The 23,737-nt window shown below is 37.3% G+C and overlaps 1 protein-coding gene across 1 annotated transcript; it reads left to right on the top strand.

The window, feature by feature from the left end:
- Positions 1-8,704: 8,704 nt before the first annotated feature.
- Positions 8,705-23,286, top strand: pmela (premelanosome protein a). Its single transcript, XM_036559953.1, is given in 13 exon segments — positions 8,705-8,865; positions 12,828-12,923; positions 13,563-13,709; positions 14,635-14,775; positions 15,146-15,307; positions 15,895-16,212; positions 17,190-17,885; positions 18,976-19,073; positions 19,075-19,159; positions 20,301-20,403; positions 20,560-20,765; positions 21,112-21,202; positions 22,525-23,286. Coding segments are annotated over 13 exon segments (2,349 nt in total). The 5' UTR covers positions 8,705-8,810; the 3' UTR covers positions 22,676-23,286.
- The last annotated feature ends 451 nt before the right edge of the window (positions 23,287-23,737 follow it).

Here is a 23,737-nt window from a genome sequence, read left to right on the forward strand (position 1 = left end):
TTTATAGTGCACGTTTTACAAAAAAAAATAATCAGTAATGGTTTAATACAGACCTTAAGGTACCCGCCAGCAGCAGCTAATATGGCTAACATGTCAGCAGAGTCGTTCAGAGTGGTTTGGTGTGAAACACTCGAGAAACTTACAGTCAGAGCTGTTCACAGTGGTGGTGATAGGAACCAGACATCCACCTCTAAAAGCTCCCTCACAGAAAGTTATTACATGAAATGGTTATGAATAAACTGCCTGATGTCTGAGACACTGTTTTACAGTTGTTTTGTGATAATGTTTCGGTCTAAAACATATTTTAATCCATTACTTTTTCCCATTCATGGTGGAGGGATATATGAAGGAAGTTGTAAGGTAAAATAATCGCCAAAGAAAACTTAATTTTTTCAGATTGACCACTATTTTACCATCATCGTCATTCCATATAAAAACTCAGAAGACACATGTAGGTTCACTGGTGGTTTTGGATAGTAAATAAAATGGCTATATTTGTGTTGTAGTCATGGCGACCCCTGGTTCCTATCGCCACCACTGTAAAGACATCTATACATTTTTCTAACAATCAATTATTTCACATCAAACCACTCTGAATGCCTTTGCTCATATCTCAACCACTGATTTATGCAGAAATTTTGTGGAATTCCCCTTTTAATCCAGCTCACAAATTATGCGCCAACAACCCATCACTGTTTACACCCAAATAGTGAAGTAAATAGTAAGTCTAGGGCTACATAGGGAATAGGAAGAAGCTGATCAAATGTTAGACATCTAGCACCGGTGTTAACATTGTCATCTTAGCCGGCTTTATAAAATCAGCTCAGACTGAGATTTACAATATTAAAGCAATAATAGAGCGCAGTGTGCAAGAGGAACCTTTCAAACTACAACCTGATGCAGTATTAAGGCCGCACGCTGAGCATGCACGACTGTAATTTAACTATAACTAACTTGGCTGTTATTCTAATTTAGACCGACAGTTAGTCAAATCTGCCGTCGTGGATTCATTCAGAACACAACAGCAGATACAGCACATCAGAATTACCAAACAATTCCACTGAGAACACGGATTTAACTGCTCTGCCAGCCCTTCACTCACATTCAGCAGGAATGCCAATGCTATCAAAATAAGAGTCCCATGTTATTCTATTATTACATGTACGTTTACTTAGCTTGTACTCTGATTCGGATTCTGATTGGAAGATACAGTACATCAGATATACCACAAAGTCTACTGAGAACACAGATTTAACCACTCTGCCAGCACTTCACTCACACTCAGCAGGAATGCCAATGCTATCAAAAAAAGAGTCCCATATTTGTGTACTGTTAATGTGGACTAAAAAGGACTAAAATTACTAATGATATATGCATGTAGGATCTCTCAATAGGTAGGATAAATTAGAACACCATCAATTAGAGCTAATCATAGCGGATAGGATTTAGTAGCAGCAATGTTTTTTATTAATTGTTAATCATTTATATTAATAATTAATTAATCATTAAGATGAGGCAAAGCTTCATCTTTTTTTTATTAGCAGCAGTGTATTCAATCAGCTTACATTAGGATTTCAGAAAATGAACTATTGTTTTACATAGCAAATTTCTCTGCCCTTTTATATAATAAAATGTGAAAAAATATTATACAGTAAATTAATAACAGTGTAATAAAGTATGAAAGGGATGACAGAAAAAGAAAACATAAACAATGGCTCAATCTTCAAATGGCTCCTTGATCTATATAAATAATAAAACTGTGCCTTCTACACCCAAATAGTGAAGTAAATATTAAGCCTATGGCTGAATATTGTCTCCAAAATGGTAGCTTTACAGGAGAGGGCAAAAATCCCCTTAACTTTTATTGTAACTTAATGTAAAGAGATTTTATTCTAAGTGATTTCAGGGCATTTCTATTGGCCCGATCATCATGAAATTATCACACAATGTAAAGGCGAGCTGCCTTGTTCAAATGATGCAGGGAAGAAAGACAAAAAATGTAGATACATGTTTTTCTTTGGACAGCATCGATATTAAAGACTTTCTATTAGACTATAATGCACTATTTGGGTGTGTAGGCGGTTATTTGATGATTTTATTAGTGCACCACATAGGGAATGAGAAGATTAGGCACAGTAAGATTCAGGCACACGTTGATCAAATATTAGACAGCTAGCGCTGGTTTTAGCATTGTCCTTTTATCCTGCAGGCTACTGACTTTGGCTAAATCGGCTAGAATAAAACTGACCTATAAAATGAATTTAACCTAGAAATAAGGCTTTTATCACGACAGGTGTTGCAAAAACCACTTTCTTCTTCACAAAAACTGCAGATATATTTCGAGCTTGCGGTTGATGGAGGACCTGGAGGATGCTGTGACGACAGGACTAAAACTACAGGCCTCACGCAGCAGCAACCCTGTACTGTCTTAAGTGGGAAAAAGTGAGTGTAACACAAGGCTAAGGAAAGTTCACTGCATAGTTCTCTGGGAATTCCAGACTAGGCCGTGAGTGAATGCTTGTAGATAATGCAGTGTTGCAAAATTTTGGCATTAATCGCCATGGTGACTAATACAGTAGTAGTAGCCTACTCATAAACTTGCCTTTGGATCCATTTAAACCTCTTTAGTCACAGTTTTAAGAAATGTTAGGTTGATTTATTGGTTAAAATTATGCAGTTTTGGACTCTTTGGGACCAAACCAAAGCGTGAATGAGTTGAAGAGGAGGAGTGAAGATCACAGATCAGCCAAAACATAACAGTTTGTTCAGTACATTTGAGCCAGGATTGCTTTGTGAATGTGGTGTGCCTGTTTGTCTTGAGAAAGGGGTCAGCCAAAAGTCTTTTACATGTATCAGTCTTAAAGACACAGTAGCCAAAAACAGCTTGTTTAAGTCCACACTAACATTATAAGTGGATTTAAGGGAAGAATAATTAAGAAAAATGTAGAATGTGGGCAGTTTAACACTCTGTGTGTGGATTATAGGAATTCTCCAGACTTTAACTGCCGCATTCGTATCATATTCATATTTACCACAGACAATGTTTCCCTGTGACTGTTTACTCAAAACACACAACTGGGCAGTTGCCTCAACACATAGAGATCAGAGTAATAAATGCTACAGTATGTTCCTTTATGCACAGTCTTGGGTTAAATTAATACGTCAGTAATGGTTCTTTGTTGCTTTTTAGTCTAGTCTTGAACTTAATCTGGCTCTGGGAAACTGGCCTTCAGTTGTGTTGAGGTACATTGTGACATGCTAATGAGGATTATGATACATTTTTCTTTGAACAGTAATAAAGTTGCGTTTTAGCACGTGGCTCGAACTTGATTCTTGTTATCTTGGTTATGTGTGTGTGGGTACTGATAGGAGTAAGACTGTAGTTAAGCCTGCTGTAAATTATTCAGTAGCAACTATGCCCTGTTTAGTAACTAATTTAAATTATTCAGTAACTACCATTAATTATAAAGTAACTACCATAAAATATTCAGATTCTACTGCACATTTTTTTAGTAACTGCTATGGATTACTCATGTTCTACTATTAAATGTTTATTATAAATTATTCAGTATCTGCTATGAATTATTTAGTAACTACTATGACATATTAAGCATCTACTACAAGTTAATAAGTAACTGCTTTGAATTATTTAGCAACTATTATGAATTATTAAGTAACTGCTATAAATTATTCAGTGTCTACTATGAATTATTCAGTAACAACTATGAATTATTCAGTATCTACTATGAAATATTTAGTAGCTACCATGAATTACTCAGTATCTACTATGAATTATTCAGTATCTACCATGAATTACTCAGTATCTACTATGAATTATTCAGTATCTACCATGAATTATTCAGTATCTAATATGAATTATTCAGTATCTATTATGATTTAGTAACTACTCTGACTTATTTAGTATCTATTATGAATTATTCAATAACTACAATGAATTATTCAGTATCTACTATGAATTATTTAGTAACCACCATTAAGTATTCAGTATCTACCATGAAGTATTCAGTATCTACCATGAATTATTCAGTATCTACTATGAACTATTTAGTAGCTACTATGACTTATTCAGTAGCCACTATGAATTATTCAGTATCTACTATAAATTATTCAGTATCTACTATGAATTATTTAGTAACCACTATGAATTATTCACTACCTACTACGCAATATTCAGTAACTACTCTAAATGATTCAGTAATTGCTATTAATAGTTCAGTAAATGCTATGAATTAATCATCTAAATAAATAATTCAGCATATACTATGAATTATTGATTATCTACTATAAATAATTCAGTAAACACTATAAATTCATCATTAACTGGTTTAATAGTTCAGTAACTGCTATGAATCAGTCATCAACTATGTAAGGAATTCAGTAAATGTTATGAATTATTCAGTATGTATTATGAATTATTCAGAGCTTATGATGAAGCTGAAGTGTAAGCTGTGAGTTTGAGGAACTGAAGTGGATTGACGGGTTAAAGATCGTGTCCTAAGCTGCTGCAGGCAGTATCACTGTTAGCTCTCACAGCTGATTCTGATCTTTTGACACTAACAGGTTTGTTATTATTGAACTGCTTCTGGAATTTTATTGAAGGGATTGAAAAGAGGAGGAATCTTTAAGGAGGGACTGTGTAGAGTTTTCTGGTGGAAGGTATTGAGCAGTAATTTATTGAGCAGAGCAGCTCACACTAATGAAATTCACATTCCAAGCATTTCACTTTCAGCACTGCAGTCTCTCTGAACTCCTTCCAGTGGCGCCTGCATGCAGCACGACTCCAACAAAACACTCATAATACTTATATGGATTTAATTGTTACATAAAATACAGATAAGAGGCTTTTTAGCCCTTTATTAAGACGCCTGCAGATCATGTTAAGATTCAGTAGACATTTGATTTGGGTGATATGTTGTAATGATGGTCCTGTGAGTGAGTGTGTGAATGAATGAGTGTGTGTGCTGTGTGAATGCGATGGTATTTGGAGCTGTGGTGCTGTTCGGTTAGTGGGTGCAGAGCTGCATGGCTGGTCGGTTGGTCAGGTGCTTCACAGGGTGAACAGAGAGGGCAAGAAACGCTGTCCTGATCAGCACATGAACGGTCACATGCATTGCTAATGGCTCTGTGTGTTTTTAAGTGTGTGTGTGTGTGTGTGTGTGTGTGTGTTTGTGTGTGTGTGTGTGTGTGTGTGTTTGTGTGTGTGTGTGTGATTTATTAATCACTGATTTCGTATGATTATACTGTGTGTCTATTTTGGTAATGATGTAATAGTGTTTTTATTAGTATCATAGGTATGCATTATTTGTTGAGTTTAACATAGTGGAAAAAAAATGAATAAAAGGTGCCATAAGTTTTGCACAGGCCATGTTTTACTTTTTTTCCCCAATAGGTAAAATTGAGCAAATAAACACTAACTGTGCATTAAGATGTAAAGAAGAGTGTTCTCTGTAGAGGATGTGTTAAATTATTTTCACATAGAAAATCAACAAAACATGTAATTATGCTTTATTAATTCTTTTTTTTACTTTAATCAAATTTTATTTTTTATATACTTAATTTATTAAGTATATATATTTGAAGATTTTTTTCTTTTAAAAACATTTTCTGATTATTTATTTATTTATTTATTTATCTATCTATCTACCTATCTATCTATCTATCTATCTATCTATCTATCTATTTATCATTTTGTTAAAGATTTAAAGGCAACCATTTTTGCCTACACACCTAAGAATAATGGTTCTTCAAGGGTTCCTTAGTAAAGAAAATGGTTCTATATAGAACCATGAACACTCAAAGAACCCTTTGCATAATAAAACAGTTCTTAAAGGGGTTCTTCAGACTAACGGAAGATGTCTTGTGTATGTCCAGCTTGCTATGATAGAAGAACCCTTTTTGGTGCTATATAGAACTCTTTTCAAAAAGGTTCCATATACAACCATATACAATACATTCACCATCAATCTAAAGAACGCTTTCATGATACAAAGAACCTTTCAGTTAAGCAAAGTGTTCTTTGAGTGTTTGTGGCTCTATATAGAACCATTTTCTTTACTAAAGAACCCTTAAAGAACCATCATTTTAAGTGGGTATGTTAACTATGTCTATATTTCATCTGTTAGATTATTTATCTGGACTTTTTTAAGCAAGAAATTGAATGTAACGGGACCTTTGCAAGTTTTATTTGAGCACCCCTGGTGGAGAACCTTTACATCAGGTGGAGCTTCTTTGAAAATCAAGACAATCCACCATGCATGGATTTTAAAATCTGTTTTAAGCCAAAACCTTCTCAAAACTGCCATAAAACAACGTCTCAGCCATCAGGCAGTGTATTCATAACCATTTCATGTACTAACTTTCTGTGAGGGAGCTTTTAGAGGTGGAAGTCTGGTTCCTATCACTACCACTGTGAACAATTCTGACTCAGTAAGTTTCTCTAGAACAGAGCATTTCACACCAAACTGCTCTGAATGATTCTGTTTACATGTTAACCGTTTAATTATGCAGATGTTTTGACAAATCAGTGGAGTTCCCCTTTAAAGAGCGATTCGTTGAAAGGTTCTGTTGGGAACCAGAAGAACCCTTTTTTAGCACATTCATTTTGACGAGCGTAGGAGAGTCATAACATAAGACGTGACCTGAGGAAGGACAGAGAGGAGAGAGAGAGCTGACGTATGAGAGAGACTCAGGCAAAGAGTGAAATGTAACGTGGTGAAAGAACATCATTGATGGGCCTCCACAGACTCTCATCTTGTGACCCCCATCCAGTGAGCTCCGAGGCTTTTCACAGCGTCTTCTTACACCAGCATGACCTGGAGACACGGCTCCCGCATTCCAGGCCCTCTATAATGGCCCCTTTCTTTTCAAAGCTGCGGCTTACTGTACTCACAGTCCTAATGAGCTTTTATCACAGGTTCCCTGCGTGTCTGTGGAGTGAGGGAGCAAACCTGTGACCTCAGTGATTCGATTCAGTTATGATTCTTTAGGAAATGATTCAGTGCATCGTGAAATATCAAGGTGCTCCACGACTCGATTCGACTGGAAGAGCTGCATGGATCACTCTGCTGAACCGGTTGAAGGTCTGTTGAAAACGTTTGCGACTTTCAACTGAATTTGGACTTTTTCATAATATTTTACATGAAAACATTAAAAAATGTCCTTAATTGCAGAAAATATATCTTGGTAGTGACCATTCTTCTAATTTTCAGACTTTGGGACAGATTTACCTCAAAACAATGGGATCTAACTTCTCGCCATGTGGCCATGAGGGACAGGGATGCAGTCTCACTTCCTGCTGTAAAATGCAGGGGCATGGCTAAAATAAGGCTCCACCTGCGAACAAAAAATTCTTAATGTTTTTTTATTTAAACTTATGATAAAATTAAATATTTCAACTTCACTTTAAAACAAATAAAAAATATCTTTTAAAATTGAAAAGATACAAAAGTAAGTATTTACAAGTATAAGTTTAGGGGTTTTGGGACAGACACCTCCCAGTAGAAAGTATCCTATAAATGATGATTTTTGGGTTTATATAGACCAAAACATAACATAATCCTCATAAACTCATAAATGTCTAAGATCTGAGTACTACATTGCTTTATGTATATATATATATATATATTTATGTATATATATATATATATATATATATACCAGTGGTATATATACCACTTTTCACATTCAGTTTTTTACACATACATCCTGGTAAAATCCCATGTTAGGAGCCCATATTGTATGTTGTTTGGTCCATTTATAACATTTGTGTGGTTCAAAATTAATTTTTTAATGACCATTTTCCAACCTATCTCTTAGCATTAAACAGGCTGTTTTTCTTTCTGTGCCTTTAAGACTGATATATGATAAATGAGCTCTGTTCTGATCATCAAAAAGCATCAAAAGGGCTTAGATCTTTCAGGAGGCAGAAAGGGCTCGTCATGTTCTACTCCTATGGGGTTTGACTTTGTCACAGATTTTTAAAGTTGAATTTTTAAACTATGCTTGTTGCAGCGTTCCCATCTCCTGTGGATTTATGACGTCATCAGTAATGAATCAACGTCGACTCGACTTTCATTACATACCTGTTGAGTTGTGCAGCCCCTAGTACAAAGTAATGCATGCAAATCCTTATGTTTATCGAGGTAGGCTTGATAAACAAAAGGGAAAAAACATCTTTTTAAAGAGTGTACTATAGGCATCATTCTTGTGACATCACAGAAACAATGAACTCAAAACAGGATGTTTTTGCAGCTTAGTTTTCATAGATGAATTGTATGAATTATGTTTTGAGACTTTAACAACACTTACAAAAACTTTCAAAAACGTTTCCGGTCATTTAAAAGTGTCTTCTCACTTGGTCACCTAATTTTACAGGAAAGGTACTGTAGAAAGGCTGGGGTGCACTGAGCGTAGGCAAACGCAAGCAGCCAGACAGCATCAGTGCAACTCAGCCCGCTCATTTCAAAGCCTGCTTTTCTTCACATTTGACTCAGGAGTCAAACCTGATCCGCTCCGATCTTAATTTAATACCTGCCGCTAATAATTATTAGAGGCTTTGGAATAATATAAAATTCTCAGTGATTAACTGAATCCTGCTCGAACAGAGCCTCGGGGAGGGGGAGGAGCCGGGCATGATGTCAGAGCTGCGAGCGCTCTTTGGGTGATTAAAGAGGTTGAGCCTCATTTAAAGACAGTTTGGCACACCTCAGGGGTCTCGAGTCGGTCTGCGTTTCAGGGATTGTGGACGGGGGGATTGCAGTCTTGTTGGGTGGGGGTTAAACTTTACAAGAATGAGGACGATTCTCACAGTTCTGGCTCTGGTCCTCTCTTCTGCTGCAACAGCCAGTGAGTATGCATTTATTGCTTCAAATGTTTAGCTGATGTGATTTTTGACACAGTATAAAACGAGACACTACAGTGGTGTGCAAAAGTATAGGCGCCCCTAGTCGATTTAATGTTTTGTTGATTCTCCGAGTGTAAATAAGTGAACACATCTTCTACAGAGACACACATCTGCACATTTTAATGCACAATTAGTGTTAATTTGCTGAATTTAACGTATTGGGGAGAAAACACAAAATGTGCCCTGTGCAAAAGTTATGGCACCATTTATATTTTGTGTTTCATTTTTTCCAGTTTGATAAAGTAGAATTGTGTACTAAAATATTCAGAAAAAAAGCCATATGGCTTATTTTTTCCTAGAAAATCAACAGAGCATGCAAGTTCACCAGGAGTGTTCAAACTTTTTTATACGAGTGACCAGACAATGGACTATTCAGTGGAAAAATATATGGAATTAGCTCATGTTTATTACAGCCTCACAGGGCATCAGCCAATAATGATGTGTAGATTTGCATAGCATAGCTACCATTAGATTCAGAGCTCAAATGCTCCAAGAGGAACCTCAAATAATCCAGTGTTATCTCACTGAAAAATAATGTCAGGGTCAGAATGGAGTTGTACAGCTGTTTATCATCACTGTCAAAACAAAAACCTCTATCTTCATTTTTGTCATTTTCCGTTTTTAACACAATTGAGTTGAAAGAATGGACCAATAGAAATGCTCCAAACAGATTTTGTTTTCCATTAACTCCCAATCAAAGAAGATTTTTTTTCTTCTATTGTCCTTCTACTGTAAAGTTTCCACTTGAGATCTGTGATTTTTTTTATTTTACATAAAATTTCAATGTTAAAAATCTGTGTTTATGTTTTAAACACTTTTCGGTAGCAGTTTTTACCAGTTATTGAAGAGAACTCCTTTCAAAATATGTTTATTTATTTGTTTACATTTATCTGATGTCACAGTCTTGTTTCCCTCAATTTGTTCCCACTTCCATTCTTAGAGGGGCTAAAAAGCTTTCTTTGCATTTTGCTAGAGAAGAACCACTTTTGGTTCCCTAAAGAACCTTTTAATGGATGTGTGATGAGAGATGTGTGAGTGGAGAGAACCTTAATAAAGTTTTATGAACCTATGCATTGTGTAGAGGTTCTAGGAAGTGGTGTAGAACCTTCACAGTATGTGAAGGTTTTTAAACTTTTAATAGGTTCTTCAGACTAACAGGGAAAGTTAGGGAACCAAAAGTCGTCCATCACTCAAAGAGCTCTAAAGAACCCTCACTTTTTTAGGAGTGTAGGCTAACTTAAGTCTAACCTCTGGATCTAGAATTAGTTCTTACATAAGAATGAATGCAGCATTTAAAAATTAAGGTCATTAAATGGTTCTTAGCTTGGATGTACGGTTCTAGGAAAACCTGGTATAGAACTGAAAGGGTGCAGATTCAAAATCTCTCTCTTAAGTCCAGCTGTGGTAAATTACCCAACAAACTTTAGAACCATGAAGAACCATCCATTACAAGATTCATTAGGGAATGTTTAGGTACACTCTTAAAAAAGATGGTTCTTCAAGGTTCTTCTTTAGTAAAGGCAGTACTTCCATATAGAATCATGAACATTTAATGAACCATTGGCATGCTTAAAGGGTTCTTAGCACCAAAAAGGGTTCTTCTATCATTATAAACTATAGCAGAACCCCTTTTGCTGCTATATAGAACCCTTTTCAAAAAAGATTATATACAGAACCAAATACAACACATTCTCCATCAATCTGAACCATTTTACCATACAGAGAACCATTTAAGCATGCCAATGGCCTTTTGAGTGTTCATGGTTCTATTTAGAACGACTGTCTTTACTAAAGAACCCTTAAAGAGTATTTTTAGGAGTGTAGGACAACAGTAGTAGAAGGTTTCAAGTGTTCTGCTACACTCATAAACTAAACCTTGCATATGCAGATGTTTCTATATGTCCTGCAGATGTTCTGCTCTGATATCTGAGCTCCTCAGGCTCTTTCCTCATTCCTAAAGTTGGGATTATGACTGTATGCACTCAGCTGAGAATCACATGAAAAGGATTGAGGGATTGAGAGGGGTGTGTGACTCCCACTGCCTGGAACACTGCATCCCCCCAGTACGCCTTCATCTCCTCCCAGTCTGACCACAAGCTCCTCTAGAACATCTAACTCACTAAAGCGTTCTGATAAAACTGATGCACTGAATTTACCTCAAATCCGATTGTGTATAGTACAGTACACTCTTAAAAAGATGGTTCTTCAAGGGTCCTTTAGTAAGGAAAATGGTTCTATTTAGAACCATGCACACTCAAAGAACCATTTGCATGAATTAAGGGTACTTTGCAATGTGAAATTACTGTTTATTTGCTGAATTTAACATATTGGGGGAAGACATTGTGCATTAACATTGGCACAACAAAAACATACAGTCACTGTCCAATGAAAAACATGTATATATATATTTTTTGCGATTTTTACTTTTATGCATAATTTGAGCTCAGCAGCTGTCCTTTACATTGTGTGAAAATTTCATGATGACTGGACCAACAGAAATGCTCCAAAATTACTTAGAATAAAAACTCTTTCCATTAACTCAAATTGAATGTAAAGAACATTTTTGGCTTCTCCCGTGAAGTTACTATTTTGGAGATACTAGTTTTTCTTTGGACAGTGACAATATTTAATTCGGTTCTTTTTGTCACTATCTGGTGACTGGTTGGCAGGTGAAACTGACCTGAAAGTGCTTAATAAAAAAAATAATAATTAAAAATAACTACATCGTAATCTCTGGTAAAGGAGAAAGGCTGTACTGCCACTGCTGTTGTTCATGCTTTTTTCTGAGTGAATGTTAGAGTCTGTATGATCACACCCATCAAAGTGGCACCATGTTGTATTTTTTGCAAGTTTGTCATGGAAACTGAGCGCCCAAACAAAAATGTTGGTTACATCTGTCATTTTGTACACGTCACTGATCTGTGAAAACTGGAATTTAAACACTTTTAAAATATAAAAAGTGTCTGTTCTGTTAAAAAGTCCAACAATCTGTTTTTTTACTGCGATAATATGACATTTCCTTTTTTTTTTTAAATATACACAATTAAAAATAGGCGGTTCTTCAAGCGTTCTTTAGTAATGACAATGGTTCTATATAGACCCATGGACACTCAAAGAACCCTTTGCATGATTAAAGGGTTCTTTGCATCCAAAAGCATTCTTCAGATTGTTGGAGAGTGCCTTACTCTCCATATACATATCTCTTCTATACAGAACCTTTTTTAAATTGGCTCTATATAGCACTAAAAAGGGTTCTGCTATTGTTACGATGTCAAACTTGTTATTATAGAAGAACCCTTTTTGGTGCTATATAGAACCCTTTTCAAAATGGCTCTGTATAGAACCATATAACACACTTTCTCCAACAATCTGAAGAACCGAATACAAAGAACCCTTTAATCCTGCAAAGGGTTCTTTGGGTGTTTTAAACAAAAAGGACAAAAATAATTATATTAAAATAAAATAAAGTAAAACAGCACAGAAAATAAATAAAGTTGCAGTGCATTATAACTTTAAAGAAAAACTAGATTAAAAAATATATTTTAAATGTTTCTTAAAAACAAATTTAAATGATTAATAGGAATTTTAGGTCTTTAATTTTTGTGGAATTTTTTTTTTTTTAGCATGCTTTACAAATTGCACATCAGTTACAGCCTTTATTTACATCATGATCTGTGTTTTATAATGTGTTATGTAATGTAAACTTGCTGGTCAAATGACTTTAGAGCTTAATTAAGACATTAGTACGGCCTCCTGTTTCCTTTGTCTAACACTGTGCGGCGAGGGCAGGACTACACCAGGAACGTAAACAGTGGTGGATGGAGCCCATCAGAGTGCTGAGGGTGATAATGAGTCTCCTAGTAATGTCAGTGCAGCAGTTTCTGACTTATCGCTGCTCTTTCAGGTTCCAGAACACGTTTTACTCGATATCGCTCATGGAATTCCCGCATGTACCCGGTGTGGAGAGATGGTGACCCCAGATATAGAGACTGCTGGACAGGTATGAGCTCTCATACCACTCTACCTGCTGAACACACAGTAAACACACTTACTGCCAAGATTGACGGCACAGTTATAATATATTAAAATGAAAATCCAGAATTAAGTTATAATAAAATTAATAACCAAAATGCTTTGTATTTGAAAAGTGGTGACCAAATCTGCCAAGAAAACTGACAAAAAATGAGACATTATAGAAAATATTTTGCTTACTATTATTTTTGCGCCTCCCAAAAAAACATTGGGAATGTTGAAAGGCATCCAAAATAGGGTCAACCAAAAATGTTTTTTTGTATCACTTTAATATTTTAATCAACACTGAATTATTTATTAGTGCCAAATGGTTATAAACCTTTGAACCATATTCCAAAAATTTAACCATGTTCCCAAATTCCATATCCAAAAAATTGAACCATATTCCAAAATTCCATATTCCAAAAATTTGACCATATTCAAAAATTCCATATTCCAAAAATGTAATCATATTCCAAAATTCCATATTCTAAAAAAATTGAACTACATTCCAAAATTCCATATTCAAAAAATGGAACCATATTGCAAAATTCCATATTCCAAAAATTGAACCATATTCCAAAAATTGAACCATATTCCAAAATTCACAATATTTCTGTTGTTTCAGGTGGAGAAGTGACATTTGCCATCAGGAACGATGGCCCCACCCTGACGGGCTCCAAGGCCACCTTCAACATTGATGTTCGTCCTCCCCAGAACCAGACTGTGCTGCCTGATGGGCAGGTGGTGTGGACAAGGAACTGCACTGTTAACGGTCAGTACCGAGAACACAAATACACCCTTACATACACCCTTGCGTATCTGATATGTAAATGTAGGGAGAACAATAACATTATAAATCATACAATTAACAAAGTAATAATGAGACTAAAATCATTTTGCTTTGAGTGACCCTAAACCTTAATCATGTTTATTTTATTGAAACAAATGATCGAACATTCTATTTTGTCACTACCAAAACAATCATAACACTTCCCAAACTTTACCAAATGTCTCAGTAGTGACTGTTTCGGTAGTGACAGTTTTAGCTCATTTTGAGCAGAACTCAAAAATGCAGGCAGTACATGACCAACAAGCACAGCTTTGAACAGCAACCAAAAAATTGTACTTAATTAAAGAAAACATATGTTTCAGTAGTGACAGTTCCTAATGTTCCACACTGATTTTCAGACTTTGGGACACATTAACTTTAAAACAGTGGGATCTAACTGCTCACCATGTGGCCATTAGAGACAGGGATGCAGTCTCACTTCCTGCTCTTAAATGCAGGGGCGTGACTAAAGTAAGGCTCTGCTTACAGACTAAAAGACTGTATTTCGGTAGAGGCATGAAAACGTGGAACGGCATTAATTGAATTTATGATAATTCAAAAATTATCACGTCAATCAATTTTTTATCTCACTTTGAACGAAATCAAAAAGATCTTTAGAAAAAAAGTGTAAATTTAGGGGTTAGGGAAATAGAAAGTACCCTATAAATGATGATTATGTATATATTTCTATCTCTATTAATGCATATTTACATATACACACACACACACACACACACACACACACTTATATACATACCTTATACATTTACAAGAATTATCTTATGATCTATTTAAACCAAAGGCATGTATGTACATATGCAAACATACATATATATATAAATGTATATAAATTTATGTTTGCTTTTAGGGACGCAGTATGTTGAAGGTCAGCCGGTGTACCCAGAACTTGACACTCCTCAGGAATGGACCGGTGTGTTTCCTGATGGAACGCCCTTCATTACAACGTCCACCAGAAAGCCACGGTACATCTACGTGTGGAAAACTTGGGGTAAGAGAAGCTTCACAGGTTACATATTTACAGTTTATACTACATCACAGTTATTAAAACATAATTACACAATTACATAGTAATTATATTATATATAATATATATATATATATATATATTATATATATATATATATAATGCATTATACTGTTATAATGAAATTATGTTGAAACTAACTGTTGTTCTTTAAATAAAGCGTGCATCATTTTAAACAGCAAATCAATTTAGTAAAAGTCAATTTAGTAGCTGGAACAATATTAGCACAGCTTGCATTTAACTGCTGCTAAACATCATTGGCCATTCATAAATAGAGATATGGAGCCGCTGCTGCATTTTAGACATTTTACTTCTTCTTTTTCTGCTCTTGTAGGTCGTTATTGGCAGGTAGCTGGTGGCCCCTCCTCTTCACTGTCTATTGGCACAGATAATGTGCCCCTGGGTTCCTATAACATGGAGTTGGTGATCTACCACTGCCGTGGAAAAGACAAGTTCATTCCTCTTGGATACGCATCCACGCAGTTTTCTATCACAGGTGCGTATGCTGAAAAGATGAACAATGTATGATGTTACACAATAGGTCCAAAAGTATCTAGACAGCCCTACTAATTAGGGAATTCACCTACTTTATGCTCACAGCTTGTATAATCTCCATAGAAAAGCATAGACCGATAGAATGGATAATCTCCATAGAAAAGCATTGACCAATAGAATGGAGCTCTGGAGCAGCTGCACATGAGCGTAAGGTCACCATGATCATTGGCAAGCGTGGGCTAGAGGGGTAGAAAGCCCCTCAGCATTGGGCTGTGGAGCAGTGGAACTGCATTCTCTGGAGGATTGAGCTCCATCCAATACCCTGGGATGAACTGGAGTGTCCAGAACTGATCATCCAACACCAGTATCTGAATGCAATCAAATCCTTACAGCAGTGTTCCCACATCTAGTGTAAAGCCTTCCCAGAAGATTAAAGACTGTTACTGGACTCTTCATTTCAGAAGAAATTGTGGTGTCTACAAACTTTTGGACATATCATGTAGTCTGATTATCAGGCATTTCAGTAATGTAACCTTTCAGAGTCTTTGAAAGCACCAGTAACTGATCAGTTCTTCTTTCCTTCTTCAGATCAAATCCCCTTTGCAGTGACTCTGTCCCAGATCGGTGACGTTAACCAGGCCGATCAGAGCTTCATCCAGAATCGACCCGTGTTGTTTAGCATCAGCCTCCATGACCCCAGCCAGTATCTCAGCGGCTCTGACCTCACCTTCAACTGGGACTTCGGGGACAACAGTGGAACCCTGATCTCTCGGGAACCGTCTGTTAGCCACACTTACCTTTCAGCAGGCTCTTTCAGACCACAGGTGGTTTTGATGGCTGCCATCCCAAATGGATGTGACCCAAACCCCACCCTTCCTCCAGCACCTCCTGGTGTGGTCACCACAGGTGAGTTTAAAGGAATTAAACCAAATGTACAGTTTCCCGTTGAGCCCAAATGCATCAGCCAAGCCAGGTTTAGTGTCTGAAGTTTGTTTCTTTAGTTTCGCACTGGAGCTATGAGGCAAATGTAGCTGACAAGTAATGGAAAAAAAATTAATATGGCAGATTCGTACTGGATTAAAATCTCTTCTGAAATCGTTCAAATTATGATAACGCTTTATCTGGATGGTCCACTGTAGATGCTTTGTAGATGCTCAGTCTATCTTTAACCAACATTCAACAGAACACTTCTTAAATGCAGCTGAACTTGAAGTTGTGTGTGAAAGATTCTATTAAATCATTCCCTAACCCTAAACCTAACCCTAACCCTAACCTCAAGGCAAAACCTACACCTACTCCTAAACCTAACCCTAACCTTAATGTTGCTGATAATCGCCAACAAGTTTGTTAATAATATAAGTATTTGCAAATCATCTGTAGGGGACCATCCAAATAAAGTGTGACCCAAATTACAGTACCTCCCCAGGGAAAACTAACCCAGGTAGAGCAGGGCTTTAGACCAGCATGAATTCCATTCCAGTTTGGAAGGTTTGGTTGCATGCTAGCAACCAAAACACAACATATGCTGCTGTCGGAACAAAACCTTGTGTGTAAATTTCATGATGAATGGAGCAAAGGAAAATGTGTGGTTCCACTGATTTATATTAAAAGTAAATGACGTTTTTTCCTTCTCCTGTAAAGTTGTTATTTTGGAGATACAGAGTTTTGTTCTGACAGCAGCAATGTGCTGGTTTTGGTGGTGATCAGCATACTAACCTCCATCACTGCTGACCAACATACCAGCATCCAAAACACATATGCTGGCCTATGCTGGCCAGCAAGGATGGCTAGCATTGGTACCACAGAATCCATTTGCTAGAGATAAAATACATTCAGCTCATAAATAGCATCTCTACAACTACTCCCATTGCTTTTTTTCACAGGAGGTCCAGTCATTGATCCGTCTGTTGGCCCTGCAGAAGCAGTGGCGGTAGCCTCGATAAATCCACCAGTTCTTGCCCCCACTGAGCAGTCTGATATTGCTCTAGCGGTTCCTGCCTCTGAGGTTCCACCTGCTGATAATATCGCTTTGGCTGCCTCCCCTGAGCCTGTTGCACCTGCAGTAGAAGAAGGAGTAGCAGCTTCAGCTGATCCAGTGGTAGCCAATGACTTAGCTGTGGCCACAGCAGAAGCAGAAGCAGATACCGCTGCTCAGGAAGTGGCCGTGGTTGCTGAAGATCCAGCCGCTGTGGCTGCTGATGATGCTGCCGCTGGCGAAACAGCCACAGTTGCCACCGCAGGTGCAGAACAGGCAGCAGATGGCCTTGTGGTAATCGATGCTGCTGCCTCACTTGCTCCTGCTGGGGAAGCAGAGGAGGGCACAGTCCTTCCAGAAGCTCCAGTTGTGGACACAGCAGAAGGTGCCGTGGACAATACAGCTGTAGAGGTCCCAGCAGCTGCTGAAGATACTGAGGTAGACACAGTAGCACCTGCTGCAGATGTGGTTGTTACCAATGTTGCCACAGATGCTGCAGTTGTTCAGGTGGTGCCATCGGTGGTGCCAGTTGAGGGTGAAGTTGTGGAAACAGTAAATGAAGCTGCACTGGATGAAGCAGAAATTGCTGCAAGTGAAGCTGCAGGTGAGCCTTTTGTGCTGATTTATTAAAGAAATTACACAAATTTTCTTTTTGCTTCAAATGTGGCTGATCAGCCAAGACATGGTTGGTGCCTGTAGCAGTCTGTAGAATTTTTTTCGTTTTGCACTGGAGCTACAATAATAATAATAATGCTAACAGTCATGAAAGCTTCCACCCAAAAAAAAGCATTGTACAAACTGAATCATGTCTTTAATTGGGGCGGGGGGTGGGGGGGGGCATATGGCAAAAATATAGTGTCACTTGATTTTCACAATACACGGTATGTATCACTGTTTTTGGTTTTTAGAGGTTTGATAGGTTGGAGCATGACAAAAAACTGTACTGCTACAATTACAAAATACTTTCAACATCTGTGATTACAGTGATCTTTATTCAATTAAACACTACACGCTTTCTCATGCCCATTTGCATGAACTAGACACCATGCAGTGCATGCTGGGAACTGTAGTGCAGCTCATGGTAAAAATGGGCTAATATTAACAGAAGATTAAAATAATTTGCAGGCCGAATAGGACTGTGCCACAGGCCTGACTTAGCCCATGGGCCTTGTGTTTGACGCATGGGCTTTACAACATAGAGTTACCCACAAACATGGGCAAAAGTGAGGACAAAGTTATAGCTTCAAGATGGCGACTACTGTTTTTAGCTATCCCTGCTGAAAAAAAACAGCACAATCTAATCTGGTTTATGTTGGTTTTTGCAGGTCTAGTGCTGGTCTAGAGCTGGTTTAGCTGGCCACCCAGCATGGTCATGCTGGTTGACCAGCATATCAGCATCCAAAGCATAACATATGGTTTTTGTTTGTGACCAGCCATGCTAGTCTATGATGGTTTTTCTAGCAGGGATGCTACATACTTTTTGCCCATGATTAAGGAGAACAGTTAGTCAGTAACAGAAACCATCTAAGCAAGGCTTCTTAACATTACTGAACAATTTGACATGGTTTGAATTCGGCATGCAGTTGGCAACATGCTAACTGGTTTATCATAAGCTTTCAATACATCTGGCATGTAAATTACGTTTTTACTATTTATTTTTTGGTTCTCTACTGACTTTTGTCTTGTTTATCTAGTTGCAGCTGCAGCCACTCTACCTCCAACCACACAGAACGAGATAGTAGCTGAAGTGGAGGCAGGCACAGAAGCACCACAGGTCGCTCTGGTCATCGCTAAAACGGCAGGCTCCAGAAATGCCAGCAGAGGGAAACTGCATGATTTACCGCTACGGCTCTTTCTCCACCACTTTGGATGTAGTTCGTGAGTGCCATCTCTGTCAAAGTATATATATCGTTGTTGTCAGAACAAAAACTCATATCTTCTTAATAGTAGCTTTTCAGGAGGTTGAGCAAGCACACCATGCTACACTAATAAGAGTCCTTGGGCAAGACTCCTCATGCTTTACCTACCACTGGAACATCGTTGTAAGTTCTAGATAAGCTGGCAGTGTACTTCAAACGGAAATGACGTTTTGAAGCAAAACGATGTCTTTTTGGCCAAAACACCTTGTGTTTTTGCGGTGTGCACTGCATCATAAAAGCATTCTTCACATTGATGGAGAATGTGCTGTGAATGGTTCTATATAGAACCTTTTTGAAAATGGTTTTACATAGCACCACAGAGGGTTCTTCTTTTGTGTCAAGTTTGACATCGTAACAATAGAAGAACCTTTTTAGTGCTATACGGAACCCTTTTCAAAAAGGTTTTATATAGAACCTTTTTCTTAACTAAACAGCCCCTGAAGAACCATCTTTTTTAAGAGTGTAGCAGTGAAATGACAGGGTATTCGGGTGGGGAGTTCGTTTTTGTTTAGTTCTTTTGTCATTTAAATAATACTGCCAGCCTAAGATAGTCTGTTAAATGCATGTTAACATAAAAACTTTCTTCAAACTACAATAAGTACGTTTTGGGGATTTGGAGACCTCTCTGGTTGAAATATGTAATTACACCCAACAAACATTTTGTGGTTTGAAAACCCCCCCTACAAAATAAAAACCTTCACCTATGGCGTTCAAATTATTATTTTAGGCTTTACCAGGTGACTTGCAGCAGTGCACAGCACAAAGCTCTATAACACCCACCAAGGCAGTATTAAGGCTGAATACAAGCCGTTTTTGTAGAAACCTTCAGAAATGACCCCGAAATTTAATGTAACATAAGAACTGTGTACTCTTTTAGGTGGTAAAATGATAAAACCTGATAAACTACTCACAATGGTCTGCATTCTTCAAGCTCCTATTGTATCCACATTTTCCCTTTGGGATCACTAAAGTACATTTACTTTGATCTAAATGACAATGATTAAAAAAACGTAATCTTACATACTTTATATTATTACATTTATTTGATGAGATGTATTAATGTATATTTCAATGTATATTTCCTGTGGTTTCTTCCTCAGAGGGAATTGAGAGTGTGGAGATTGTGGACGTAAACAATGTGGCGGTTCTGGCCACAGAAGTAGAGCAGAATGCTGTGGACCTCACCATCACCTGCCAAGGAAGGTCAGTAATATACTCACCTGCCCTGCATTAAAAAGGGAATTCCACCGATTTTTCAAAATTTCTTCATAAATCAGTGATCAAGATGTAAACAAATTCATTCGGTTTTCTTTGGGGTCTGTTTTGGGTAAAGGAATAAATTCTGCTTTCTCTCTTCAGTCTGCCGAACGAGGTGTGCACTGTGGTGTCTGACGCAGACTGTGCCAGCCCTGTACAGACTGTGTGCAACTCCGTCACTCCAACCACTGAGTGTCAGATGGTCCTTCGCCAGTTCTTCAACGACTCTGGAACTTTCTGCATTAATGTGTCCCTCACCAATGATGTCAGTTTTGCTGTGACCAGTGCACGGGTCAGCGTGACCGTAGGTAAGGGCCACTCTAATGTGAAAATATCTGAGGCTGTGAATAGGCTTGCTGGAATGGATAAAATAACTAGCAGTATTTTTAGCTGGTATGTTCCACAGACTTGGACTTCATTTACTTGTTTAATTTTATCACCAACAATGTATTTTATTATATATTACTTCATTTGAACTCTTTCCATTCCTTATTGCTATATAGCTAGAATAAACTGTGGTATTTAAGGGGTTCATTATTTTAATTAACTAATTAATTGATTGATTGATTGATTTGTACTTAGCCATTGTTCCAGTTTTAGCCAAATTTTATAAACATGCATATATTCTATTCTGTTCTATTCTATTCTATGTAGGTACACCTTCCACTGCAGGAGGCACTGCTACTGCAGTACTTGGCGTACTTGTGCTTGTCTGTGCTGTAGGTGGTATTGCTTTGACATACAGGTTAGTTCATCAGCTTTAATATTTGTAATCTGTAAGTGACTTTGGGCTGTATAAATGTGATGATATTATTAGTCATGTATTAATATGAAATGTAAAATGAACTACCTTCATCATCAATAGTTTAAACACATGCTGTGCAGATTCTGTGCCTGTTGTGGCTGCTTTAAAAGAATAATCCAGCATTTTTCATCCTAATTTCTATATGTTGGATTTGTAGCAAATGGTCAGTTACCACAAATAAATATGTTTTCCTGTACTTGGAAAATAACTAAAAACTTGTTGACGTGACATACAATCATTATAGAAGCCAATAAGCAGGTGCTGTTAAAAATTCTGTCAGTAAATATTTGTGCAAAGGTCAAAGGGTTTTATAAATGAAGCTGTAAATCTGTATAAGTGCTTCTTTGAGATATGGGACTGGTTTTCCAGGCTGAAGAATCTGTGATTACTTATCAGTGCAGAGGTGTGGGTGGAGTTAGTCTCCTCTCTGATCATGTGTGGATACTAGAAAACTAAAGTTGAATAAAACATCATAAATAGCACTTTAGTAAAACTTTCTCTCAGTCTGTCTCCTTTTTTACCCAATATTTCTCCCCAATTTAGTCATTGCTAGTTAGATTTCCTGCTATCACATGATGAAGGTGACCATGTGCTACCTCAGAGACACTTCAAACTCCACTATCTTTTAAGTCTACTACTAACTCAGTGCCATTTGAAGCTCCACATGCTTGGAAGAGAATGATAATGGCTAATTCTGTTGTGTCAGCTATCAAAGGCTTATAAAGCACTTATGCAAACTCTGTTTTAGTGTTGTGAATGGGGCTAGCAAAGTATGCAGAGAAACAGACGGACTACAGTCTGTAACTGTAGAACTACAAAGTTCTCCTGTATGGTTAGTGGAACTGATAAAATGGACAAAGAGTGTAGAAACACCGAAATGTACTTAATGAAGTGGCCGGTTTGGTATACAACAACAAAACAGAGTTTGCATGAGTTTAAAAAGTTAGTAAATCTTCCCCGTAAATTGTTGTGCCACTCGGAAACCATCTGGCTTTTTTGTTTTTAATCTGCATTATATTATAACATATAAAAAATGTTCATTTATTTTATTCAGCATCTGCCCACTGACTACTATTATAAGTTTTGATCCAACAGGTTTTCAGGGTTACAGGGTTTCAGGAAACTTGACAAAGTGATGTTCATTGATAGAACGATACAGATTCTACAAACAGACATCAGCTCAAAAAACACTGGAACATTCCTCTAACAGGATCTGTCACAGAATCTCCATATTTCTAACCCTTGATGTGTACTTTCACCAGGCGGTTTAAGCAGTATCACCCCCTGAACGAGGACTCAGGCAGCAGTTTGGGAAGCTCTGGATGGACATCTGTGCCGTTGCTGCTGTGGAATCTACTGAGCCGACAGTCGACTGGCGAAAGCCGCCCGCTGCTTCAGGGAAGAGTGGTGTGAACATCACTAAAGCACACTTTCACAAAGCATCGTTAATACAGCCACTGCACTCAAGGAACAAACGACACCAAAGGCTGTACTTTTACTATACACACACATATATATACACCAACCAGCCACTTCATTAAATCCACCTCCTTGTATCTGTGCCCTCTGAGATCTATATGGTACAGCAAAGTTAATTTATTACTTTTTTGGGCAATATTTTATCCCAATTTCATAACCAACATATCTGTTACAACTCATTACCAATGTTTATCATTTATTTTTTGCCTTTTTTATTAGATAAAATTGCCAAATTCTATATTTTGATACTTAGATTTAACGATTAGTTTTAATAATTAGCTTCCTTAAAATACTTAGTCAGACAACAGTATACACATTATAAAGAGCAAAGTTTTTCTTGGTAATGAGAATGTGGGCACTTAAATTGGAAAACGTTCCTGAAAGTATATTTACATTTAAATAAATTAAATCATTCAGGTTTACGTTTGGGAAAATAACCTCATATTTCATAAAAACAATGAACCAAAACACATAAAGAATTGTACAGAACGCACGACTTCTCTCTAATGTATTGATGCTGTCTTGAAATAAACGAATGAATGCAACTGTATGTCAACCAGTGTTACTTATTACACTACCTTAGAATTGACATTATACAGCTTTTCTTTGTTGTAGGTAAATAACTTCTAAACTGACACAGGTTATGTATAATTAACACACTCTTTGCTGGCTGATCATGATGTAGAAGTTAATATCTGTTAAAAATAATGTGTATTCTGCTTAATGTGTCTGGACAATATCACACTGAAAGCTGTGGAATAAATACTATATTGGACTCTCTTCTGTTTCTGATTGAAGTCACCCTCATGTTCTCCTACTGTTCATTAATAGCAAGCATGCCAACACACTCTGTCTTTATGGTCGCAGTCATTAAAACCCAAATCTGCCAGATAAATTCCCTCCTTTCACTTAATAATACTTTCATATTTGGCTATATGTTGTCTTAGGGACCCTGAAAGGCCGAGGGCTAAGCCATATAGACACTGTAAGATGTAC

The sequence above is a fragment of the Colossoma macropomum genome, unplaced genomic scaffold (genome assembly GCF_904425465.1).
Source record: "Colossoma macropomum unplaced genomic scaffold, Colossoma_macropomum, whole genome shotgun sequence".
Lineage (NCBI taxonomy): Eukaryota > Metazoa > Chordata > Actinopteri > Characiformes > Serrasalmidae > Colossoma > Colossoma macropomum.